Source organism: Puma concolor, chromosome A1 (assembly GCF_028749965.1).
Source record: "Puma concolor isolate L17-30 chromosome A1, mPumCon1.1.hap2, whole genome shotgun sequence".
NCBI classification, from domain to species: Eukaryota; Metazoa; Chordata; class Mammalia; order Carnivora; family Felidae; genus Puma; species Puma concolor.
In genome coordinates this window covers 47,462,967-47,486,456 of record NC_141667.1, presented here as the reverse complement: position 1 = coordinate 47,486,456, position 23,490 = coordinate 47,462,967, and the positions used below count along the sequence as shown (strand labels likewise).

The 23,490-nt window shown below is 41.4% G+C and overlaps 1 protein-coding gene and 1 pseudogene across 4 annotated transcripts; both read right to left on the bottom strand.

Annotated features, from left to right (window-relative positions):
• Positions 1-846: 846 nt before the first annotated feature.
• CNOT8 (CCR4-NOT transcription complex subunit 8) lies at positions 847-18,145 on the bottom strand. 4 transcript variants are annotated; one of them, XM_086701185.1, is made up of 7 exons: positions 17,824-18,145; positions 10,449-10,632; positions 8,872-9,065; positions 5,850-6,011; positions 5,105-5,249; positions 4,033-4,143; positions 847-2,357 (listed from the first exon to the last, which is right to left on the bottom strand). In XM_086701185.1, exons 2-7 carry the CDS (start codon positions 10,563-10,565, stop codon positions 2,208-2,210), a joined length of 879 nt encoding a protein of 292 aa, XP_086557311.1. In that variant the 5' UTR covers positions 10,566-10,632; positions 17,824-18,145; the 3' UTR covers positions 847-2,207. The 4 variants fall into 4 exon arrangements, with proteins under 4 accessions (XP_086557311.1, XP_086557250.1, XP_086557374.1 ...); XM_086701124.1 differs by lacking the exon at positions 17,824-18,145 and adding an exon at positions 16,947-17,734; XM_086701248.1 differs by lacking the exons at positions 10,449-10,632; positions 17,824-18,145 and adding an exon at positions 8,684-8,765 and having other exon boundaries at positions 8,872-9,061.
• Positions 18,146-19,536: 1,391 nt separating this feature from the next.
• On the bottom strand, positions 19,537-19,633 carry LOC112861784 (U6 spliceosomal RNA; annotated as a pseudogene).
• Positions 19,634-23,490: the final 3,857 nt, after the last annotated feature.

Below are 23,490 nucleotides of genomic sequence, written 5' to 3'. Positions count from 1 at the left end.
AATTCACCCATAATTAGCATTCTCTTGGTTACTCTACAGGACCATCCCTTTCTGAGGATAACCACTCACAAAACCCTAAATGCACTCACATATCTATATACAAGGTGAAGTTTTTGCCAATTCTACTAGACTTGTTCCCTTTAAGAACACCTTAATAAATTCTCATCCCTCCCATGCAGTGACCAGACTCCCCACTTGACACAGAGTTCCTCAACCCTTCATCTCAATACTTCTCCTGACATGTACATCTGTCCTCAAGTGTGGCAAAGATAAAATTCCCCATTTGAATCTAAATTTAGGACACCTATGCAGGGCTCAGTCACCAGCAGGCCAAAGAACTTGAAAGAGAACCACTGACCCTGACCTGTGCTGCCTTTACCACAAATCACAGTGATATATACCTCTCTTCCTAATTGTGAACATCCCAGGCAAAAGCCTAGATTGGCTCCTATACCAGACTTCTTACAACCCCTTGTTTTGTGCCAATAGGAAGGGTTGTAAATAGTGTGGAGCCAACTCTACAATACCAGAAGCTCGCTTTGTCTATAAAGTCTGCTAATGAACAAGCTAATCCACCAAATGGAGTAAAGTGGTCCCAGGAACTAGAATTAAAACTAGTTTTCCCACTAAGGCTGGATGATCAGTGGGGGGTTGTGAAGTGAAGAGACCATTCCATTTACACAGTTGGTCATTAAAAACCTCCTACAAAATGAGACATTTTATATGCACACCAACTTGTGGAAAACTGAGACGAGTTTGGGGACAGTCAAGATGCTTCCAGGCACTGACTGCAAATGACCATCTCCTACAGCCAGTAATTAATAGCTATAAAAGACCAAACCTTCATGCCAGTGGTTAAAAAGAAATCTTTATTTTACAAAATTAAAAACATAAATAATATTTACAAGCATCTTAAATACCAGCTTATAATACTTGACATTTTGAATCATCTGAAATTGAGTTTTTCATAAGCTTTTAAAATGCAAGACTATTCATCCACTTCAGTGAGTTACCAGTTTTTATTTCCACCATTTCAAAGGGGTTTTTGGTTTTTCTAAATTGGCCATACTGTAGTCATTCAAAAAACAATGCATTTTTTAAATGACCAGTTTAAAAAAAAAAAAAAATCACAGTCCTGAGCTTCCTACACCCGTTGTGGGATATTATTCCAAGAAAACTCTAACCAAATTCCTTACTGCCCTGTTTACATGTACCACTATAACTTTTTAAACACACTGCTGGTACTCACATAATCCATCTCCCTAACTTCTCAGGTTTGCTGAAAGGAAAGGCAGGGAGAACAAAGAGACATGGGGGAATACACATGACCATCTGAAATCACATTACTGAAAATATAAGACTTATGGTCCAAAATTCTGATCTTATTTCCTTCAGGAACAAATCCAGCATATTTTATTAAAATTTAAAATGATTTCAAATGATAAACATGTGACAGCAAATCTCAGTGGCACAATGGAACAGAGACTTAAAGACGCGTAAGTGGTTAACTTAACACCCGTTCTGGAGTTCCTCATGAATAAAGGGTAGACAGATTCAGAAGAATTTTGTTTTTAATAAAAGTTTTCATTATCTCGTCTTCAAAATGTCAGCACTGAGTAATTCATTTCCACATAATAGTACACAACGAAAGACTAACAAAGTGTAAAGAAAGCAAATGTCCTTGAGAAGGGTCAAAAAAGATTTTTAAAAAGGAAAGGAAGGAAAAGACATCTATATCCCACTTCACAAGAACGCCACGTCGTTCCACTTTCCCTGGAAGCCCTCAGCTCAGCTGAGAATCACATCAAGAAGTCTTCATCCTCAGAGATGAGCAACAGATTTAAAAGAAAAATAATGACACAGATGAGAATTATATATATTTTACTAGTTCGTCTCTGACTTGTCCCGGATATTTAAAAAGGTGTCAAATGAGCCATGGATGCTGGTGGCAGGAAGCAATTGGAGAGGCTTGGGGATGAGGAATAGGGAAGACTTGTTTACAAATTCAGAGCAAACCCCTCTTCTGGATCTAAAATAAAGACGTCTTTTGTCTTCAATGCAACAGAAGTCTTTCTGTCAACGCAGATGGTAGGTACGGTTTGCTCAAAAGAAGCGTTTTCTCTTGGGGAGGAAGATAAGTACACACAAACAGTCAGCACATAAGCACCACTCTGGGATCAGGCCCACCCTCCAGAGCCTCGCCGCCATCACTGCTGCATGTTGTTGATGATGGCCAAGATGCTCATCTTCTCCTGGGCAGAGTCCACATCCTCATTCTGCTTCTGGGCCACTCCCGTGCCTAGGCCATAGAGCCGCCCACAGTACTTGGCATCATCAATACTGTCCTCAAAAAACAACTGCAGAATAGGACAGAGAACTCACGGTGAGAATCACGCCCAGAGTCCAGCCAAGTCTCCACACTACTATATCAGCACCTCCCAACTGTCTTAAAGCCCTGAAAATCTACCCAACTAGAAAGTAACTTCATTAAGAAAGGCTCAAGACATTTCCTATACACAGTCTTCTCACGCTCCTTTTATATATAGGCTCTCCTTTCTGAACAGACTTCTATTCTCCATGAGTTCTTTTACTGGCAGGATCCGTGTGCTGCTGCTGCTGCTGCTGCTGCTGCTGCTGCTGCTGCTATTTAATACAGCCACCTCCATCTCCCTTCTCTTTAACAAGCAGTGCAGTGGTCAAGAGCTTGGGCTATACACTCTATACCTGTCCGTAAGCCACGGTTCCCTATCTATAAAACAGGATAATGTAACAGTAGGCTGTTACAAGTGAGATACTGGATATCACACACTTCAGCAGAGTTATCTCAACCTTGGCCTTCCTGGGCAGGACAATTCCTTGTTGAGGGGCAAGGAGGGGAGCTGTCCAGTGCACTATGGTACTGTAGAATGTTTAGCAGTGTCCCTGGCCAGTAGAGGACCTCTCCCCTGCTGTTCCACATTGTGACAACCAAAAATGTCTCCAGATATTGCCAAAGGAAGCTTGGGGGGGCATGATGCCACCAGTTTTGTTCTTCTTTCTCAAGAATGCTTTGACTATTTGGGGTCTTTTGTGGTTCCACACAAATTTTAAGATTATTTGTTCTATTTCTGTGAAAAATGCCATTGGAATTTTGATAGAGATTTCATTGAATCTGTAGACTGCTTTGGATAGTGTGGACATTTTAACAATATTAATTCTTCCAATCCATGAATACTGAATATCTTTCCATTTATTTGTGTCTTCTTCAGTTTCCTTCCTCAATGTCTTACAGTTTTCAGGGTATAGGTATTTTACCTCCTTGGTTAAATTTATTCCTACATATTTGATTCTTTTTGATACAGTTATAAATGGGATTGTTTCATAATTTCTTTCCGATAGTACATTATTAATGTACAGAAACACAAGAGACTTCTGAATATTGACTTTGTATCCTGAAATTTTATTTACTGAATTCATTTATTAGTTCTAAGAGTTTTTTTGGTAGACTTTTTAGGGTTTTCTATGTATAATATCATGTCATCTGAAAATAGTGAGTTTTACTTCCTCCATTCCAATTTAGATTCCTTGTGTTTCTTTTCCTTGCCTAATTATTCTGGCTAGGACTTCCAATACCATGTTAAATAAAAGTGGTGAGAGGGGGCATGCTTGTGTTGTTCCTGATCTTAGAGGAAACCCTTTCAGCTTTTCCCCACTGAGTATGATGTTAGCTGCCAGGCATTTGGTAAGTAACAGAATTTAAGCATAAAATGAGTGTTTGAACAAACGTGAATTTGTTTATATGAGAGAAGAAAAAACGAGAAGAAAAGCAAATAACTGCAAGAATGAGAACTGCTAAGAACGCCCAGTACATGTCTACACTTGAGCATGCTGAGTGGCCTCCATTTCAGAATGTGTCTTTGCCTCCCAAACTACATTTAGGATACTGAACATAATGACAAACAAACAAAACAACTGCTTTCAAAGTGGTCAATTTCCAAAAGAACTATAAATTTTCAACAAATCTTGGTCCACAAAGACAACGCACCACCTTACCTCTTTCATCCTGAAGAATGCCATTCCCGTCAGCAGCGAGTCTGAGCCTGCCTGATGCTGCCTTCCAATTCTCTGCAAGTCCAATTGATCGGCAACTTCCTGAAGACCTCCCTGCAGATGTAAAGAAAATAAAGATAATATTTCAGACCCGCCACTCGTCTACTGGAGTCAACTAAGTCCATTCTTGTGTTTAATTATTTTGGGAATGACAAGTGGGAGCCATTTGCTAAGGCCTTATTACCCCAGCAATATCCCCTGTTCAGCCCTCCACACGATATACTGTGTTATATTTCACTTTCAACTCCTTTCTTTTATACACTATTAATAGTGTTAGACCTCTGCCCCATTTTAAAGTCCTAACTGCTATAAAAACTGAGCAAATAGTCAAATACCAATCCAATTCTAGACAGCAAATCTCTTATGTCAACAATTTATTAGGGTGTTGAGTTCTCGAACTATCTCAACTTACGAATCCATCTGAGAGTCTGGTGCGCTCCAGACCCCATCCTTAACAAACTGCACATACACCTCACGGTGCCAACTGTTTCACTAGGTTTGTGGGCCCTAAGTGAAGAACTCCTCCCTCAAGATGAGAGAAGCAGAGGGCTCCCTTCATACCCAGATTAAAGACATTCACCACACAAATCCCTGTGCCAATCAGCTCTATATGTACTTCTCTAGCACCATGTTGGCACCTAGCTGGCGCTCAAGAATGCAGAACAATGACAAATAATTTCTAAAAACAGCAATGAAGCCAAATGACAAGTCTGCTTTTTTGTCTTTGTTGTTGTTACTAATATTAAGAAAATATTGTAGGGGCACCTGGGTGGCTCAGTCGGTTAAGTGTTCAACTTGGGCTCAGGTAGTGATCTCAACAGTTCGTGAGATCGAGCCCCACATCGGGCTCCGTGCTGACAGCTCAGAGCCTGAAGCCTGCTTCAGATTTTGTGTCTCCCTCTCTCTCTGCCTCTCCCCCACTCATGCTCTCAGTCTTTCTCTCATGCTGTCTCTTCTCTCTCTCGAAAATAAAGAAACATTAAGAAAAAAATTTAAAAATATATATATTGTGTACCTTAAGATTTTTGCAACTCTTCATCAAGTATTTCACATCATAAATAGATGGGAAAAAAAGGTTCAGAATATGAAAGAATTCATGTTCCTCTTCTGGCAAACGAGAATCCGTAAGTAACTTTACCATGTAGCCAAAATCATAGCCACTACAAGAGAAAATGAGGCAAGGAGTGAAAAAACAGCAGTTACCAGGCCCCAGCATTCAACTGCTTTATTTCTCAAAACTTAATGATACTCCCCGTGAGTAACTTTCAGTGTTCCAAACTAGTTTATCCTACTGTAATCTCAACTTTCTATTAAATACTAACAAACCACACTAATATGAGAGACATACAAGAGAACCCAAGGGTTTAAAAATATGGGTTTTATCCACCAAAAATTCTAAAGTACTGAAAATGTAAATTAACATCTCTTAAGAGGAATCTGTCTTTGGAGTACCTACGAAATTCCAGGCCATTCATTTAAGAGAAAAAGATGATCAAGTGCTTTGATCTCCCCTCCTCCATCTTTCCACTTGGAATGTACCCACTGACAGCCAAATGACAGAACCCAATACTGTATGAAACAAACCAGTATGTGCTCCAAAGTACTTTTTGAAAAACTGAAACATGGGCCAGTTACCATTTCAATTTCATAACTGCTTCATAAGTCACCGGAAGAAGATAGCAATCAGTACTGCAAAAATAACATCAGAGTGCAATCCCCTGCTGCCAAAGAAAGAGAAATATAGATGCTCTGAGACTGACCTATGAAATGAAAGCCATTTGACGTTGTCACAGAGAACCACCCCTGATGTCATAAGCAGCTCTGCAAAGTGCAATGTGTCAATCCCCTCCTCCTCGTGCTTCTGAAATTGTAGTCCTGAGTTAGCAAGGAGATCTATGGAATCCTGGGAGTACATGTCCTCTCTAAAAAAGAAGGTATTCACTTCTTAGTGGTGGATAATCTAACAGAAGTAGTGGGCAGCAATGTTAACATCACCTTAAAATTAACATCTTATAATTACAGAACAGGTATCCTTGAAAGGCTTTCATAATTTAAGAACAGATCAATTCATTCTTTCCAATATTCCAACAAGCATGCAAAGTAGATAATCTTATCTCTGCGGCAGATGGAAAAGTGAGATTTGCCCCCACAAAATAAATTTCTTAAATACAAAAGGTCCACATTTCTCACTGTTTAAAGAAAAACAGAATCAACCAATACAAAAACATTTAAAATAGAATACTCTTAAAAATGTTCTTATAATACCACCTCACAGAAATAACTGTTAACTCATTTTATATAGCCTTCAGACTATTTTCTCCATGTACACAACAACCTCCATCTCTACACCTACATAGCACAGACCATCTTTCCAGACCAATACTGATAAATACACATCCTTTGCAACTCTGGCATAATACTCCACTGCAAAGATACATCCATCAATTTAAACACAGGAATATTTATAATACCACCTATCACAAAAGTAGGGGGGAAAAGACATCATTTTCTGATGGATCCTTCCATTACGTTAACTTCTTTTCCACTAGATTTCACTATTTTTTTTTTCCTTTCATTTGTTTTTCACATAAACTTAAAACACAACTAGGGAATTTTTTATTTTCCTTTGTGTATTAATTACCATTAAGGTATAAATAACAGGCTTTGACAATGGACTAAAAAAAAAAAAAGAATTAACGGAAAAAGGAAAGGAAGTTAAAGGAAAAATCCAGATCGTCTCCCCAAATTTTTCCTGGACCTCAAAGAAATCTCCAAAGCACATGAACAATCAAAAAATTATTCCTGAGCTACCAAATGCTCCTGGTGCCCAGTTAAAGAATGCAGTATTCAAGAACTGTGGTCCAGTAAGAAATACACTAAAACCACCTCATACAATCAGCAAAATGATAGTCTCCCCTAATTTTTCCCCATAAAAAATTATATCATCCTCAAAAACTTAAAAACAGAACTACCAAACGATCCAGCAATCCCACTTCTGGGTATATATCCAAAAGAACTAGAAGCAGGGTCATGAAGATTATCTGCACATCCATGTTCATAGCAGCAATACTCAAAAAGTCAAGAGGTGGAAACAATCGAATGTCCATGAGTGGATGAACAGGTAAACAAATGTGGTCTAAACATACAACGGAATGTTATTCAGTCTTAAAAACAAAGGAAATTCTGACATGCCACAACATGGATGAACCTTAAGGATATTATGTTAAGTGAAATAAGCCAGTCACAAAAAGACAAATACTGAGTGGTTCCATTTATATGAGGTATCTAAAATAGTCAAATAGACAGAAACAGAAAGTAGTACGGTAGTTACCAAGAGCTGGAGAAAAAAAAGAAAAAGGAGAGCTGTTTAGTGGGTAGAGTGTCAGATTTGCGAGAGAGTTCTGGAGTTCTGTTTCACAACAATGCAAACTTACTTAACACTACTGAACTGCAAACTTAAAAATGGTTACGATGGCAAATTTTATGTTATGTATTTTTTTACCCACGTTTCTAAAACATCAAAATTTGCCCACTATCAGGCTTCAGTTTCACCTACTCTTGATTAGCATCTACTCTATAGCTTATTTCTTCTGTTATGAAACATAGTAATCTTATTTTACAGATAAGGAAACTGAATTACAGAAGATAAAATGAACTCCAAACCACCCAGCTAAAAAATGGCAGAAATGCAATTCAAACACTGATCCCCTAACTGGGGAACTGACTTTACTTTTTCACTTTAAACAGCTATAATTCACGTAACTAAACAATTCACTCATTTAAATATACAATTCAACAGTTTTCAATATTTTCAGAGTTGTGCAACCACCACCACAGGCCACTTCATCACCTCAAAAAGAAAACCCATACCTATTATGCAATCATTCCCCACTGCCCCATAACATAACCCCCCTATACTCTAGACAACCACTAACCTATTCTGACTCTACAGATTTGCCTATTTTGAACATTTCATATAAACAAAATCATACAATACATGGTCTTTTGTGTCTGGCTTTTTTCCCTTAGCATAATGTTTTCAAAGCACATCAATAGACAACATGTATTAGTACTTCTTTCTTTTACTGTCCCAATAAGCCGCTGCCTGGATATACCACATTTATTGTATCCATTCATCAGTTCACAAACATCTGGATAGTTTCCACTTTAGGGCCTGTACAAATAATGCTGTAATGAACATTCACCACATACAAGTTTTTGTATGGATGTGTGTTTCCATTTCTCTGAGGTATATGCCTAGGACAGAAATTACTGGGACATATGGTAACTCTCTGTTTAACCTTTTGAGAAACTGCCTATTTTCCAAAGAGGCTGCACCATTTTACTTTCCCAATAGCAATGTGTGAGGATTCTAATTCCTCTACACCCTTGCCAACATTTGTTCTTGTGTCTTTCTCATTATAGCCACCCAGTGGGTGGCTCGCTGTGGTTTTGATTTACATTTATTTCCCTCATGACTAGTGGTGGTGACCATCTTTTCATGGGTTTATTAGCCATATCTATATCTTCTTTGGAGAAATTTCTAGTCAGATCTGATGCCCATTTTTAACTGAGTTGTCTTTTTATTGTTGACCTGTAAGTGTTCTTTAAGAGGGACTTTACTTTCTGAGATTCCTTATTCCATTCTCTGTTTGGCTGCTGTGTCCAATCCTTACCTGGTTTCAACAGAAAGAAAACTTTAAATTAATAAAATCAGTTAGAGATCACAGTCTATACAAATGTAGCAGATCTAAGAATAACACTGAGAAGTGTCTCACTTACGTAAGATTAAATTTGAAGTTGAACTGCCAAGTGTTGATTCCAGAAGGATATTCTCCCTTTTCATTTGTGAATGTAAGGCCCAGCTGGATAATTTTTAGAAGGTCAACATTGCACCGTAAAAGCTGATACTGGTAATCTATGGAACTACGAAATTCACCAATTGGTCGCACCACAACACCTGGAAATTCTGTGTCCTAGAAAAGGAAAAGGTCTGTCATCATTAGGTTTCACAAAACAGTGGATGCTGAATTTATCATTCATAAAAATTTTATCTCAATTTATAAAAGTTATATGACAAGCCCAAGCTTGGGCACAAAAACCTATCTTAAAATAATTGATTTTGGGGGGGCGCCCGGATAGCTTAGTCGATTGAGCATCTGACTTCAGCTCAGGTCGTGATCCCGCGTTTTTGTGGGTTCAAACCCTGCATTGGGCTCTATGCTGACAGCTCAGAGCCTGGAGCCTGCTTTGGATCGTATGCCTTCCCCTCTCTCTGCCCCTCCCTCACTCCTGCTCTGTCTCTATCTCAAAAATAAATAAACATTAAAAAAATTATTTAAAGAAATATATGATTTTGGGGCACCTGGGTGGCTTAGTCAACTCAGCATCTAACTTCGGCTCAGGTCATGATCTCACAGTTCATGAGTTCGAGCCTCACGTCGGGCTCTCTGCTGTCAGCACTGACTCCACTTAGGATCCTCTGTGCCCCTCTCTGCGCTTCCCCCACTCGCTCTCTTTCTCTCAAAAATAAATAAATATTTTTAAAAATTAAATATTGATTTCATTGATATCTACAGAAGGAGCACTAGAATCATGAAGCTTTGTGCAGCAACTTAGAGGAGATCCTAGGCAGGATGTAAGAGCGGCTGACTAACTATAGATCAATTAAGGACATGCTAGGTTCGTATACGGTGAATTAAAAAAAGTCTAGATTAAGAACAAAGTATGAACAAAACTACAAATATGGGGAAGTGAAACAGTAATTTAAAAAAACAACTGCTATACTTACCTTGAGTAAAAAGCCTGGAACAAGACCACAGAGAATTTTAAATACAAGGCTAAAGACGTAATGCTTATGAGTAATGGGGACTGGAGCACAGAAGGTACATCCTCCTCTAGAAGAGACCGTTGGTATCACCATGACACACATCTGCCTCTCCAGCCACTCACCGCCAGGCAAGAATGCGAATCCCATGCCAGATCTTCCCAGTGTTTTCCAGAGATACCAGAAATCTGGGCTTTAAGAGAGGTCTCTCTATATTTAAATGCTGATAACTAATTTTTAAAAAAACACTGTCAAATTCACCGCATCTGTGGTATAGATGTGCCCTACTGGCTAACACAACTTTTGCCTTAAACATTTGTCAATACAGAGTAACATTACAAAAAGTCTAAGATACTAGAGGTTACATCCTTCTCAGACCCACTGACTACCTTGAGGTTTCATAAAAGCTTCACAACCTTCCACCAAGTTTAATTTACCATGGCTTTGGTGGAAGTCTTTCCTTCAAAATCTCACACTGAGTATTCCCTAAGTCCGCAGCAGAAGGTGAGTTAGAAAGAGTGGAGCTCTTTACCATGGCAATATAACTATAGCTGAGCACAATTTCTCGGATCTTCCTCATCTCTTCTTCTAGATTGCTGGCCCAGACTTCACAGATAACCTGGCTGTTCTCCACAAGTGCTGCAGGCATCTTGAAGAAACTTGAGCAGTCACTTTCAGCTGACTTTATTAGAGGGCAAGCCAATGGTTGATCTGATCTAGATTCAAAAACATATTTTGAAATCACATAAATGTACACACTGGCAAGATGCCAACAAAACAAAGGTATCAAAAAATCACTTCATCAGTTTAATAAGCTAAAACATTAAGATAGTTATATTTGTATTTATTCCCCATTTATTATGATGGGGAAACCTATCTTGGTCAAGACACACACACACACACACACACACACACGTCTTTAACCTGAAGAAACTAAAATTACTTAAGAAATCTGAAGAAACTGGGGTGCCTAGCTGGCTCAGTCAGTGGAGCATGTGACTCTTGATCTCAGGGTTGTACAGTTGAGATGCATGTTGGGTATAGCAATTACTTAAAAATAAAATAAAAGAAAGAGAGGGAGGGAGGGAGAGAGACAGACAGAAACAAACCTGAAGAAACTTTTGCCCAAGCTGCCCTTTAGCACAGAAGTGAAACCACCACCCTAAACCAGTTTTTGAGCCCTTTCCAGACTACCTAAACACTAAAATAGCCTCCAATGACCACAAATACTCCCTTATCTGTAACTTTCACAACACTTGCACAGAGACCAAATCATGGAAACATTTTAAAAGAATCTCTTTAGCTAGTTTACATGTACCTGGATCTCTGAAAGCCAGAAAGAATGTACATCTAAGTCTTAGTGACTCCTCCCTCCACCCCCTAAAAAAGGAGAAATTCCTTTTCTCCACCATCAAAAAGTCACATATAACTAGAGGCAATTAACTAACGTAACACAGTGCCTCTTTACATTTGTGCAAATAGATCATGAAGTGAGGGATTTTAGATTGTAAAAACCAACACCACTAAATGAATCTTTAACCACCACAATGAAAATCAGAATTGGAGTTATTAAAGTCTACTTTTAAACACATAATAATATAAAGAAACTAAGCAATTCAACAATAGGAGTAGAGAAGATGGCAAGTATGTAATTTTTTTAAATGTTAATTTACTTTTCAGATAAGAGACAAGAACACAGGTGGGGAAGGGGGCAGAGAGAGAGGGAGACACAGAATCTGAAGCAGGCTTCCAGGCTCTGAGCTGTTAGCACAGAGCCCGATGGGGGACTCAAACTCACAAAATGTGAGATCATGACCTGAGCTAAAGTCTGACACTTAACCAACTGAGCCACCCAGGTGCCTCGAGAAGATGGCAAGTATAAATAATTCAACAGGAAAAGATAATGATTTACAATGTATATTCTGGGAGGAAACTAGGGGGAAACAGTAGTCTGCAAAATGAAACTCAGTGTAGTTCAGCTTCAGGGTAATGCTATTATTGTAGCAATGAGATGCTTGATCATAAAAAGACCAAAAGGAGCTTATCATAATGGCCTTTCTTTAAAAAGGCAACCCCCAAAGCGCCTGGCAGCTCAGTCAGTTAAGTGTCTGACTCCTGATTTTCAGCTCAAGTCATGATCTCACAGTTCATGAGACTGAGCCCCACATAGGGCTCTCTGCTGACCCCGCAGAGCCTGCTTGGGATTCTCTCTCTCTCCCTCCCTCCCCTGCTCATGCTCTTTCTCAAAATAAATAAATAAACTTTAAAAAATTAAAAAGGCAACCCCACCACAGGGAATACTCAACACAATGTAAGAGTGGACTCCAGTATATACACGTATTCAGAGGAAAATTCCTAGAAACAGTAAAATGAAATCTTTCCTTCCTACTTTCCTGACAGGTAGATGCAACCATAAGAATCCGGATCAAAACAAAACTGTCATTCTCAAACGTCATCATTTCTCCGAGAAAGTTCTGGGAAACCTGTTGGTCTGTCAGCAACCCTGAAAGATTCCATTTATTCAAGGTATCCTACACTTCAACAGATGTTTCTCTGAAATTATAACAGACTTACTGTAATTACTCTAAAACTTAAGTAGACTGTGGTATATTCCTAACAAATATGGGTGGACACTTGTTAAAGGCAGAATCCATTTCTTCTCATTTCCATTCTGTACACAATGGTATGAATTAAAGACTTGCAGATGAACATATAAAGAACATCCAAAAGGGGTGAAGTCCAAACTGAGTGTGGAGTAAATTCCACTATATGACCATAATTAAGAGAATGCAAGGACTCGGATTCAATTCTACGTTGTGTTTAAGGTTTTCTCCTGCAAGATGGCACAAAGCCATTTTTATGCCCATTAATGTTAAATCAGTACCACTTCACTTCCTTATTTTCCTAACTGAAACAATGCACTTCCTTTCTGGTGTCATTTCAGAGATTGGGCACATTCAGGGTGGTATGGCCGTAGACTGGTATTGTTTCAAACACAACCATAAACTACTGCAGGGGAAGTGGGTATGACTATGAATACGTTTCCCTAAGAGTGAACCAGCAAAAGGGACCCAAGCAAAAATATGCCTTTGGCCTCCAAGCAGAAAAGAGCAGACTTAAAAAGAAGACAACTGGGGCGCCTGGGTGGCGCAGTCGGTTGAGCGTCCGACTTCAGCCAGGTCACGATCTCGCGGTCCGTGAGTTCGAGCCCCGCGTCGGGCTCTGGGCTGATGGCTCAGAGCCTGGAGCCTGTTTCCGATTCTGTGTCTCCCTCTCTCTCTGCCCCTCCCCCGTTCATGCTCTGTCTCTCTCTGTCCCAAAAAAAAATGAATAAACGTTAAAAAAAAAAAAAAAAAAGAAGACAACTAAGTATTTACACTAAACCCTTAGAACCAGGCTCCCCAGCTAAGAAGCTCTTAGGGGTGTGTCAAAAAAAAAAAAAAAAAAAAAAAAAAACTCAGGAAATAATCTGAAGAGGCTCCCTCTGGTCAAAGAAAAGATAATATAAACACCATTATGAATAGTCAGTACAATGTATTCAGACTTCTCCGACAATTCACTATGAACTCATGGATTTAAACCTAAGAAAATAAACCTCACTGGTCACCACTAGAGAATGCTAGTAAATCAATCTATTTTTTAAAATACGTGTCTTGTCTTTCCTATGTAAATTGTACTAAGTAACTTAAGAGGTGAGGAAAAGTTTCTTTTAATAGAAATTATAAAGCTAAGAAATACGGACTGAGAGAATCTCACTGTTCTGTAACTCCCAAAGAATTCATAGATCTGGGCAATATCAAAATGGCATCTATATGGAATACCCAGAAAAGGCAAATCTATAAAGGCAGAAAGTAGACTACAGCAGTGGGATGGGAATGGGGATTAACTGTAAATGGCATGAGGTATGCTATTGAGGTGATAGAAATGTTACCAAACTCAACTATCTGATGACTGCACAGCTTCATATATTTAGTAAAAATCACTGAACTCTACATTAAAATGGGTAAGTTTTATAGTATGAATTACACATCAATAAAGTTGTTAAAATATCACAATGGCTGTAATTACTATAAAAAGAGACAACCACATACCATTGCCTCCTGACACAATACATCACCACTATGAATAAGTCTTGCCAAAAAAAAATCTAACTTGAATCTGACCAAATTTACAGGACCAATTTACAGGAAACAAAGAGGACAGAGGAACATGATAAATGACACCACAGAAAGGCAATCAGCAAAATCCAGAAACTACTGTGGGAATCTACAGAATAACCCAGATTTTTCAACAAATTGCAAGTACTAAAAGTAAAAGACTCTACTGGGTGTCTGGGTGGCTCGGTCGGTTAAGCGCCCAAATCGGGTTTGGGCTCAGGTCATGATCTCATGGTTCGTGAGTTCAAGCCCCACATCGGGTTCTGCACGAGTAGTGTGGAGCCTGCTTCGGATTCTCTCTCTCTCTGCCTCTCCCCTGCTCATGCTCTCCCTCTAACTAACTAAATAAATAAATAAATACACAAAAAAATTTTTTTTAAAAAGTAAAAGACTCTCAAGAGACGTATCAGCCCATCAAAATCTACAGACCTTAATTAGGTCCCGCTTTAAACAAACTATTAGAAATCTTTTTAAACTGACATTTTTAAGACAAAAGTCTGAATAATGGCTGGTTTTGGTTTTGTTTGGGGGGTTGCTTTTTTTTTTTGGTGTTATATTGTCATGTTTTTTTTTTTTTTAAAAAGAGTCCTCGGGGCACCTGGGTGGCGCAGTCAGTTAAGCTTCCGACTTCAGCCAGGTCACAATCTCGCGGTCCGTGACTTCGAGCCCCGCGTCGGGCTCTGGGCTGATGGCTCAGAGCCTGGAGTCTGTTTCCGATTCTGTGTCTCCCTCTCTCTCTGCCCCTCCCCCGTTCATGCTCTGTCTCTCTCTGTCCCAAAAATAAATAAACGTTGAAAAAAAAAATAAATTTAAAAAAGAGTCCTCATCTTTTAGAGATAATGCAAAACAGAGTACAGGTGATACAAAATGTGGGATTTTGCTTCAAAGTTAACAGTGGACAAACCTCACAACAACTTTGTACAGTGGTGTCTTCACTACATTTTGCAGATAAAACAGAAATTTAGACACATTAAATTTAAAAAGCACTATCATGACTTCCATTTCCAAGAAAATTTTTTTAAAAAGCTAAGCCACTTTCAAAAAGCTAACCATTGCTATATATATCTGATAAATGGGGAACATAAGTGCAGACCACTGGCAAAAAATACCTAAGATGAGTTCTCACACCAAACCCTTATCTAGGAAAATTGTGGGGGAATAGCTTGCAAACCCCAAAATGTAATGCCACTCGAAAGCTGAAAAGGAATCACCTTATGCACATTTAGCTTAGCATAGATTACTGGTTATGTTAGCCAAAGAAGAGAAATAATGATACTGAATGATGCCAGCAATTTTGCCTGCTACTTTCCACTCAGCGAGCACATGCTCTGGAAGAAGCGTAAGACGGGAATCACAAACATACTGTTCTCCTTGGTCAGTCTTCCTCCTCTCTCAGTGCCTCTCCGTGCCAGCAGGGCATAGCACACCTCACAACGTGGAAGGACTCTATTCCATTCAAATATGTTTATTTGTGCAACACAGACCCTAAAGCTAGGCTAATTACTTTACCTGGGTTGCAACCAGAGAAACAGTAACAAGTTTAAAGGCTTAAGGAAAAACTGTGCTAGATTTACTGAGAAACAGAATGGCCCTGATGTACAACCTTGTACCTCCTAAGGAATTTTTAAGGATAATTCTGATCCCCATGCAGTTTCCCTCACAGGCTGACTTTAAAACTTGACTCTCCCGTGAGCTACTCCACTCTATATGAAAGCAAAATACAAACACTGATACCTGTTGGTTCCCAGCATTAGACTGCTCAAGAAGGAAAGGTCAGATACAGGAATTACTGAGGTCCTTGACCTATGCTGATCTGCAGTAAAATCTGTGAGCTCGCTCCTGCTGACCTATAGGATAAACTTCTCCAAAGCAAAGCTATTTACCCAGGCAAGCTCTAAAAGAGCAACTACGAATAAAGCCACCGGCAAGCTTTCTCTGCAAGCAATCCAGAGACTTGCTTAGGAAAAGACTGTTTGGTTTTTCCAGTTTTGTTTTGTTTAAGCCTAAGTGTGCAAGGAGACCATAAACATCACTTCCTCAATTCTAGAGAACTGAACAAAGGCTTTACCGCACATGGATAAGATGGAAAAGGAAGTGGGAGCAAGTTAGAAGAAATGGCAGCAGCTTGGAAGAGGGTCCTCTCCATACACGGCCCGCCGTCCTCCATCACCTCCGCCCCCCAAACAGTGTCCGAAGACAACTACCTTGGACTTAACCGCAGTTCAACCAGTTCTTAAAACCAACCATGTGGTCCAGGCCTCCAGAGCAATAGCTATGGCTCATAAACAGAATAGCAAAGAAAAGTTGTGGGGCCAAAAGAACCAAGAAGGCGGAGGCACGCAAGGTTCCAAACTCAGGTCCTCTCCCTTACAGTCTCCCATCATCGTTCTCTTCCTGTTCTGGATCACCCTCCCTCCCCAAACAACACTCATCCCGCCCCTCTTCCCTCTACCCTCCCTCTTTTTTTTTTTTTTTTTTTTTTTCTTTTTTAATTACACGCCTTCGGGCCAGAACGACCTGCGTTCGAACCCAGACCGACCAGCTGTGTGGCTTTGCATAAGCTACTTAACCTCTCTGGTGCCTCAGTTTTCCTATCTTGTAAAATGGGTTTAATAACATACACCTCAGAAGACTGCAGTAGATGTTAACAGAAAGCAAATAAGGTGCTTGATAAAGTCCTGACACAAACCACTAGAATATCATTATTGTGTGGTAGTGGTTGGTAATACTACCACTATTTGATGGCCCTCTTTCTCTTTTCACACCCCCTGCCCCTCACGCACGCCCCAAAGCCCCTTCCTCCCACAGGTCCCCGATGGCCTCCCACAATCTCCCATCTCGCTCGTCTCTCTGGTGAGCGCGAGCCCGCTTACCCTGACGGCTGGGCCCGCGAAGCGCGGGCTTGCGGGCTGGCGGGCAGAGTCCCCCGGGAGCGGCGGCGGCGGCGGCCCCTGACCCGGCGCTCTCCTACTGCCCCGGATCTGCTCCGGGAACCGAGCGAGCCAGTGAGATGGGCGCCCTCGTGCCCAGAGCGGCCTTACGCACTGCCCAAAGAAACCTGGGCGAACCACTCTACCCACTGGATCCTCCCGACTCGCCTGCTCCCTTAGCGTCCTCCAGACGGGCGCGCGCGCGCCTGCTCATGCCTGCTCCTCCCCTTCTGCGCGCCGCGGCGACTCTGCGTGTTCGTCCAACCCGTGAGCTCGCGGGGGCAGTGCGCAGGCGCAAAACCATGAGGGCTACCCGAAAATGCGGGGCGGGGCGGTCTCGGCGGACGCCTGCGGAACACGACCCGTCCCAGGACTTAGCGCGTTAGTTGCTCTGGCTCAATTCAATTTCACAATACTACTCCTTTTTGGTTCTTCCGCGTGCCCAGGGGAGAGGCGTGGCCTAGAACTGGCCCCGGCTCGGGGTGGGCGTGGCCTAAACATCAAACCCGAGGAAGGGGCGTGGACCATCTGACCAAATCCCCGAATTGCAACTCCCCCTCCGCCCTGCTTTGATAGACCGTTAAAATCGTTGGCAGGAGCGGACTTTGGGGGGAGGTTGATGGGGGTGGATCCTGATCCCTTCCGTCCGTACTAATGCAGCCCCTTGGACCCCTCAGTTAACGAAACATCTATCTCTAGGCTTCCTTTCTGGCAAACAATTAGTCGGGGGTGGGCAGCACCCCCAAACCCAGTCTCCGTGACGTCCGGCAAGGCCCGCCTCCCTCCTCCCGCCTTACAGAGTCGGGAAAAGCAGCGTTACCACAGCAACCGGCCCGCCAGGGCCTGCTCGAATTACAAAGAAGATGCGGCCTCCCGTGGGAGAACCGCGTCGCCCGGCGGTCTGAGGAGCTTGGAGGCGGCGGTCAGTAGGCAGGCTCTGCACGTTTTCCTTGAGAGAACACTGGGCCCAGGCCTGGCCTAGGAGCCTCCAAAGCCTCCACCCGCGCCCTGATCCTTTCTGGAGAGAGGGGGCTGTCTACCAACTCCTGTCCTTGGCATCATTTGAGCAGGCTCGGCTGCAGCGCTGCCTCGTTCTCCGGCCCTGGGGAAGAAGACAAAGCACCGACTTCCTGCACACAGCTGTCAATTCCGAGCCGCCCTTCTAGCCTCTCCCGCAAGAGCTCCACCCAGTCCCTGAGACTGGCTAGTGCGGACGGCCCAAAGCAAGGCTCTAGCCACAACCCTAGGAGCCTTCCCTTGAAGAAGGCTGTTGGCAAGTGGATAGCAAATTTACTCCCAAGCCACGGGGCCTTGCTGCTTTTAAACATTTCCTCCAACGGGGATTCTCCAGAATCCTGCTTCCATTTTCGAGGCTGGGAGGCAGAGCAAGCCTTCAGCGGCAATTTCAAACCGAGTACCCAAAAGCTATTCTCCAGGGAGGTGAACTCCCACCCCAAGTCCCCAGATCAGCGCATCAAGTGCGCTTTCTGAACCCCACTCCTCATCTCCCCTCCAAATGAGGGTCTGTCTCATCTGTAACACAGGGCTGTAACTATCTCATAAGGTTATTGCCGTATTAATAGAAGAAAAACACCTCACACTGAGGAAGACATGTAAGTCTATTGAATAAACTATTGTTTCTGGCGTGTCTGTTATCCCTGTGATATTCAGTGTTTGTTAGCTCTGGTGCAGGCTTAACAATCATTCCATTGAGCAATACTGACATGGAGAAGGCAGGCAAAACACTCCACACCCCACCCATCTTGTGGGTTTCTAATGTCCTTTCACCCACTTGCAACTACATTCAGGAGAGGACAGCCCTATCAGGAGCTAGTCACATGAAGAGCAGTCTCTGCAAACCTTTCTTAGACTTTTGTTTTTTTTTTTTTTTTCCTGCAGCACTGGGCCTGGTGTGTACACTGAAACAATCAAACAGGAAACACACTGTCTCCATCTCCAGAACCCCCACCCTCACCCAGAACTGGGTGTTCATTTCTCAGGTTATTGAGGAGAAATGAAAAACACAGATGGCTTGTAGTTCAGGCGGCATTGGGTATCTGTTGTAAACAGTGGAGCCTATGCTGTATTTATGGATTGCAAAATTAGAACAATTGTGTAAATCACTGATTCTCAATGGGAGGGAGGCCCCAAATGAATGAGAGGGTAGTTGGAGAAGAATATATCCAATAATATAATTTCCTATGTGAATAAAAAACTTTTGTTTTTGGACCACAAACTATAGAAAGTAAGTAAGGCTTGAACAAATCTCAGCTAGGAGAGTATAGGTTAAATATTCCATTGCATATTTTTCCCTGCTTTGTCAAAGATTACTTGGCCATACGTTTGTGGGTCCATTTCTGGGTTCTGTATTCTGTTCCATTGATCTGAGTGTCTGTTCTTATGCCAGTACCATACTGTCTTGATGATTACAGTTTTGTAGTATAGCCTGAAATCTGGGATTGTGATGCCTCCTGCTTTGGTTTTCTTTTTCAAGACTGCTTGGCTACTCAGGGTCTTTTCTAGTTCCATACAAAAAAATATGGAATGCTTCACGAATTTCTTGCGCAGGGGCCATGCTAATCTTCTCTGTATCATTCCAGTTTTAGTATATGTGTTGCCAACATGAGCACGAGAGTATTGGTTAAATAAATTGAAACACTGATTGTAACATGGTTCTGCTTAAGAAGCAGACAGGGGAAATCCTTGTCCAGCCAAGCCTGTTATTCTCAATGCATGCATTTCTTATCAGGGAAATACAAATCAAAACTACATTGAGATACCACCTCACACCAGAGTGGCTAAATTTAATGACTCAGAAACAACAGATGTTGTCGAGAACGGGAACCCTCTTGCATTGCTGGTGGGAATGCAAACTGGTAGAGCCACTCTGGAAAACAGTGTGGAGGTTCCTCAAAAAATTAAAAATAGAATTACCCTATGACCCAGCTATAGCACTGCTGGGAATTCACCCAAGGGATACAGGATTGCTGATGCATAGGGGCACTTGTACCCCAATGTTTATAGCAGTACTTTCAACAATAGCCAAATTATGGAAAGATCCCAAATGTCCATCAACTGATGAATGGATAAAGATGTGGTATATATATATATATATATATATATATATATATATATATATATGTGTGTGTGTATATATGTGTATATATATATATATACACACACACACACACACACACACACACACACACACAATGGAGTACTACTCGGCAATGAAGAAGAATGAAATCTTGCCATTTGCAACAATGTGGATGGAACTGGAGGGTATTATACAAAGTGAAATAAGTCAGTAGGAGAAAGATATCATATGTTTTCACTCATATGTGAAAGCTGAGAAACTTAACAGAAGACAATGGGGGAAGGGAAATTAAAAATAGTTACAAACAGAGAGGGAGGCAAACCATAAGAGACTTTTAAATAGAGAACAAACTGAGGGTGGAAGGAGATGGGGGTCAGGTGAGAAAGGAAAATGGGTGGTGGGCATTGAGGAGGGTGCTTGCTGGGATGAGCACTGGGTGGTGTTGTATGTAAGTGATGAATCATGGAATCTACTCCCAAAGCCAAGATGCATTTTTTTTAAGTAGACTCCGTGCCCAGCACAGAGCCCAACACAGGGCTTGAAATCACAACCCTGAGATCAAGACCTGAGCTGAGCTCAAGAGTCAGCCACTTAACCAACTAAGCCACCCAGGTGCCTGAGATGCATTTCTTAAAGTATATTATGTGTAGGAAGATAAAATGTTTGAAATATAAGTTGACCCTTGAACAATGCAGCGGTTAAGGGCTCCAATGCCCTGCACAGTTGAAAATCTTTATATAACTTTTGACACCCCAAACTTAACTATTAATAGCCCACTGTTAGCCAGAAGCCTTACTGATAACATAAACAACCAATTAACATGTTTTGTATATTATATGTATTGTATACTGTTTTCTTTTTTTTTTTTTTTTTTTTTTTTTGAGAGAAAGACAGTTCTCAAGCAGGGAGGGGTAGACAGAGGGAGAGAGAGAATCCCAAGCAGTCTCCACACTGTCCACACTGTCCTTGCTGTCAGCAGGGAGCCCCACGCAGGGCTAGAACTCATGAACTGTGAGATCATGACCTGAGCCAAAATCAACAGTTGGACATTTAACCGACTGAGCCACCCAGCCACCCGTATATATTGTATTCTTACAATGAAGTAAGCTAGAGAAAAGAAAATGTTATTAACAAAATCATAAGAGAAAATATATTCACATTACTGTACCATATGGAAAAAAATTCACATATAAGCAGACCCACACAATTCAAACCTGTGTTATTTAAGAGTCAACTGTTTTTGGATTTGAAATACAAAGTTGGTGGGTGACAGCGTTCAGTTTGAACCCAGACCCACCCTCTTCCAGGATCTCAGGACCTCTTCTCAAGAGCACTTCCTTTAAAGGAGAGCAGCCAGGAGAGGGGCATCTTACACAACCTTGGGGTGACAAGAAAGCTGAGCAATTCCTCAAAGACAGGATGAAGAGAAAACCCAGGAGGACCAAAGAGAGATTCTCATTTATGCAAGCCTTACTGGGGACCTACTATGCACCAGAATTATACCACCGAGATACACAAAGCTCCTGCTTGAAATGACTATAGAAAAAATTGCCTGCTACTCCGGGGAAACACTGACCACATAAGCTAAAAACGTTCAGGAAGAAAAGAACCAGAGGTAGAATCATGGACAGGACCAGGAAGGAAAGTCTGGATGGGAAAGTCTATGAGCAATGATATAAGGGTAGGGATAACAGAAGATAGAGAAAAACAAATTCTCCACATAGTAAGTGATCAACAATGCGTCCACATAACAGTGATGCCCAGAGCATTAGAAAGTGGGAAGTAGGGGCACCTCGGTGGCTCAGTCAGTTAAGCATCCGACTCTGGATTTTGGCTCAGGTCATGATCTTGTGGTTGGTGGGATCGAGCTCCCCGTCAGGCTCTGAACTCAAGTGTGGAGCCTGCTTGGGATCCTCTCCCTTCAGCACTCTCTGCTTCCTGCCCCTCCCCCACTTGCACACACACATGCACACACGTGTGCGCTCACTCTCTCTCTCCCTCCAATAAACTTAAAAAAAAAAAGTAGGAAGTAGTGGGGAGTACTGTTATATGAAAGGAGCTAGATTAAGGTGGGCATTGGATCAGGTAGCAAGGTTTGATCAGTGCAGAAGGCAGACTCGGTCTGCAGGGAAATCTATACGTTATAGAAATATCTGGAGTATTAAAAAAAAATACTGCTACCTCTGAAAGGAGAGAGGAGGAAAAACATGGATAAGTTATACAAAATTAATTAATTTGTGAGCAAGAATTGCGTGTTTCCTGAGCCCTTACATGGTGCCAGGAATTAGGCAGGGAAAGATGACTAAGATATAGTCCTTCTTTGGCCAAATAATGACACATGTGGGTAATGGGACAGCATGAAGCTATTAAAAAGAATGTGGTAGTTCTTAAAGGAACTGTATATAACAATCTCCAAGTTTGCGTGCTAAGTGAAAAAAGCAAGGAGCAGAATAAGCATGTACAGTGTGCTGTTTCTAAAGAAGAGGAGGAGACTTACATGTTTATATTTACACAGACAAGCTCTGGGTGGATATGCAAAACACTGGTCACAGAAGGTGTCTCTTGGGAGAATTAAGGGACTGGGAAAGAGTGAAAAAAGACTTTTTACTATAGACACTCTTTGATCTTCTTGTATTTTATATCAGGTACACATATTGCCTATTCAAAAATAGTTTTTAGAAATTTAAAAATAAAACTCCGTTCTTTTTCAAAAGAGCTCACCATTTCAGGTCATGGATCCCGTATCCTAATGTTAGCTGTTTCAGTCAACATGTAAACTTAACCTCTACAGGAGTACCTTTCCTGCATCTAGATTCACCAGAATATATAGTGATATAATAGTTGATGAATTTCTCCTCCTTGCCTGCCCTCAGCAGCAACAGAAACAATAAAAATGAGAAAATGAGATCTTCTGGTCCATGTAATCTTTTTGTCCACCTGAATTGCCTACTTTCTGCCTTCCACAGTATAGGATACCCACATCTTAAGTTTATTATTTTTTTAAAATTAATCTCTATGCTCAACGTGGGTCTGGAACTCACTAGACATTTAGAGTAGCAGCCTCCATCAACTGAGCCAGCCAGGCGCCCTATTTTTAAAAATCTGATTTGATTTGATTTTTTTTATATATAACCACATTTTTTAATGCACCAGCCTCCTACGGGACAGCAACATTTTCTTAAGCTAGGGAAGATGAAGGAAGTTTTTAAAAAGAGGGGGTTAAAAAGCTCAGAGTTTGGCCGAACGGGCTCTTCGAGGCTCCTACTTGAAGTGCGCATTTCCTCTCCGCTTTCAAGAGATGTCCTTCGACCAGAAGGGCGTTTTTGTCTCCAGTCCACACAGACCCAAACTTTTTCTCTCGTCACGTGCCTGGCCCGGGCCAGTGGGCTG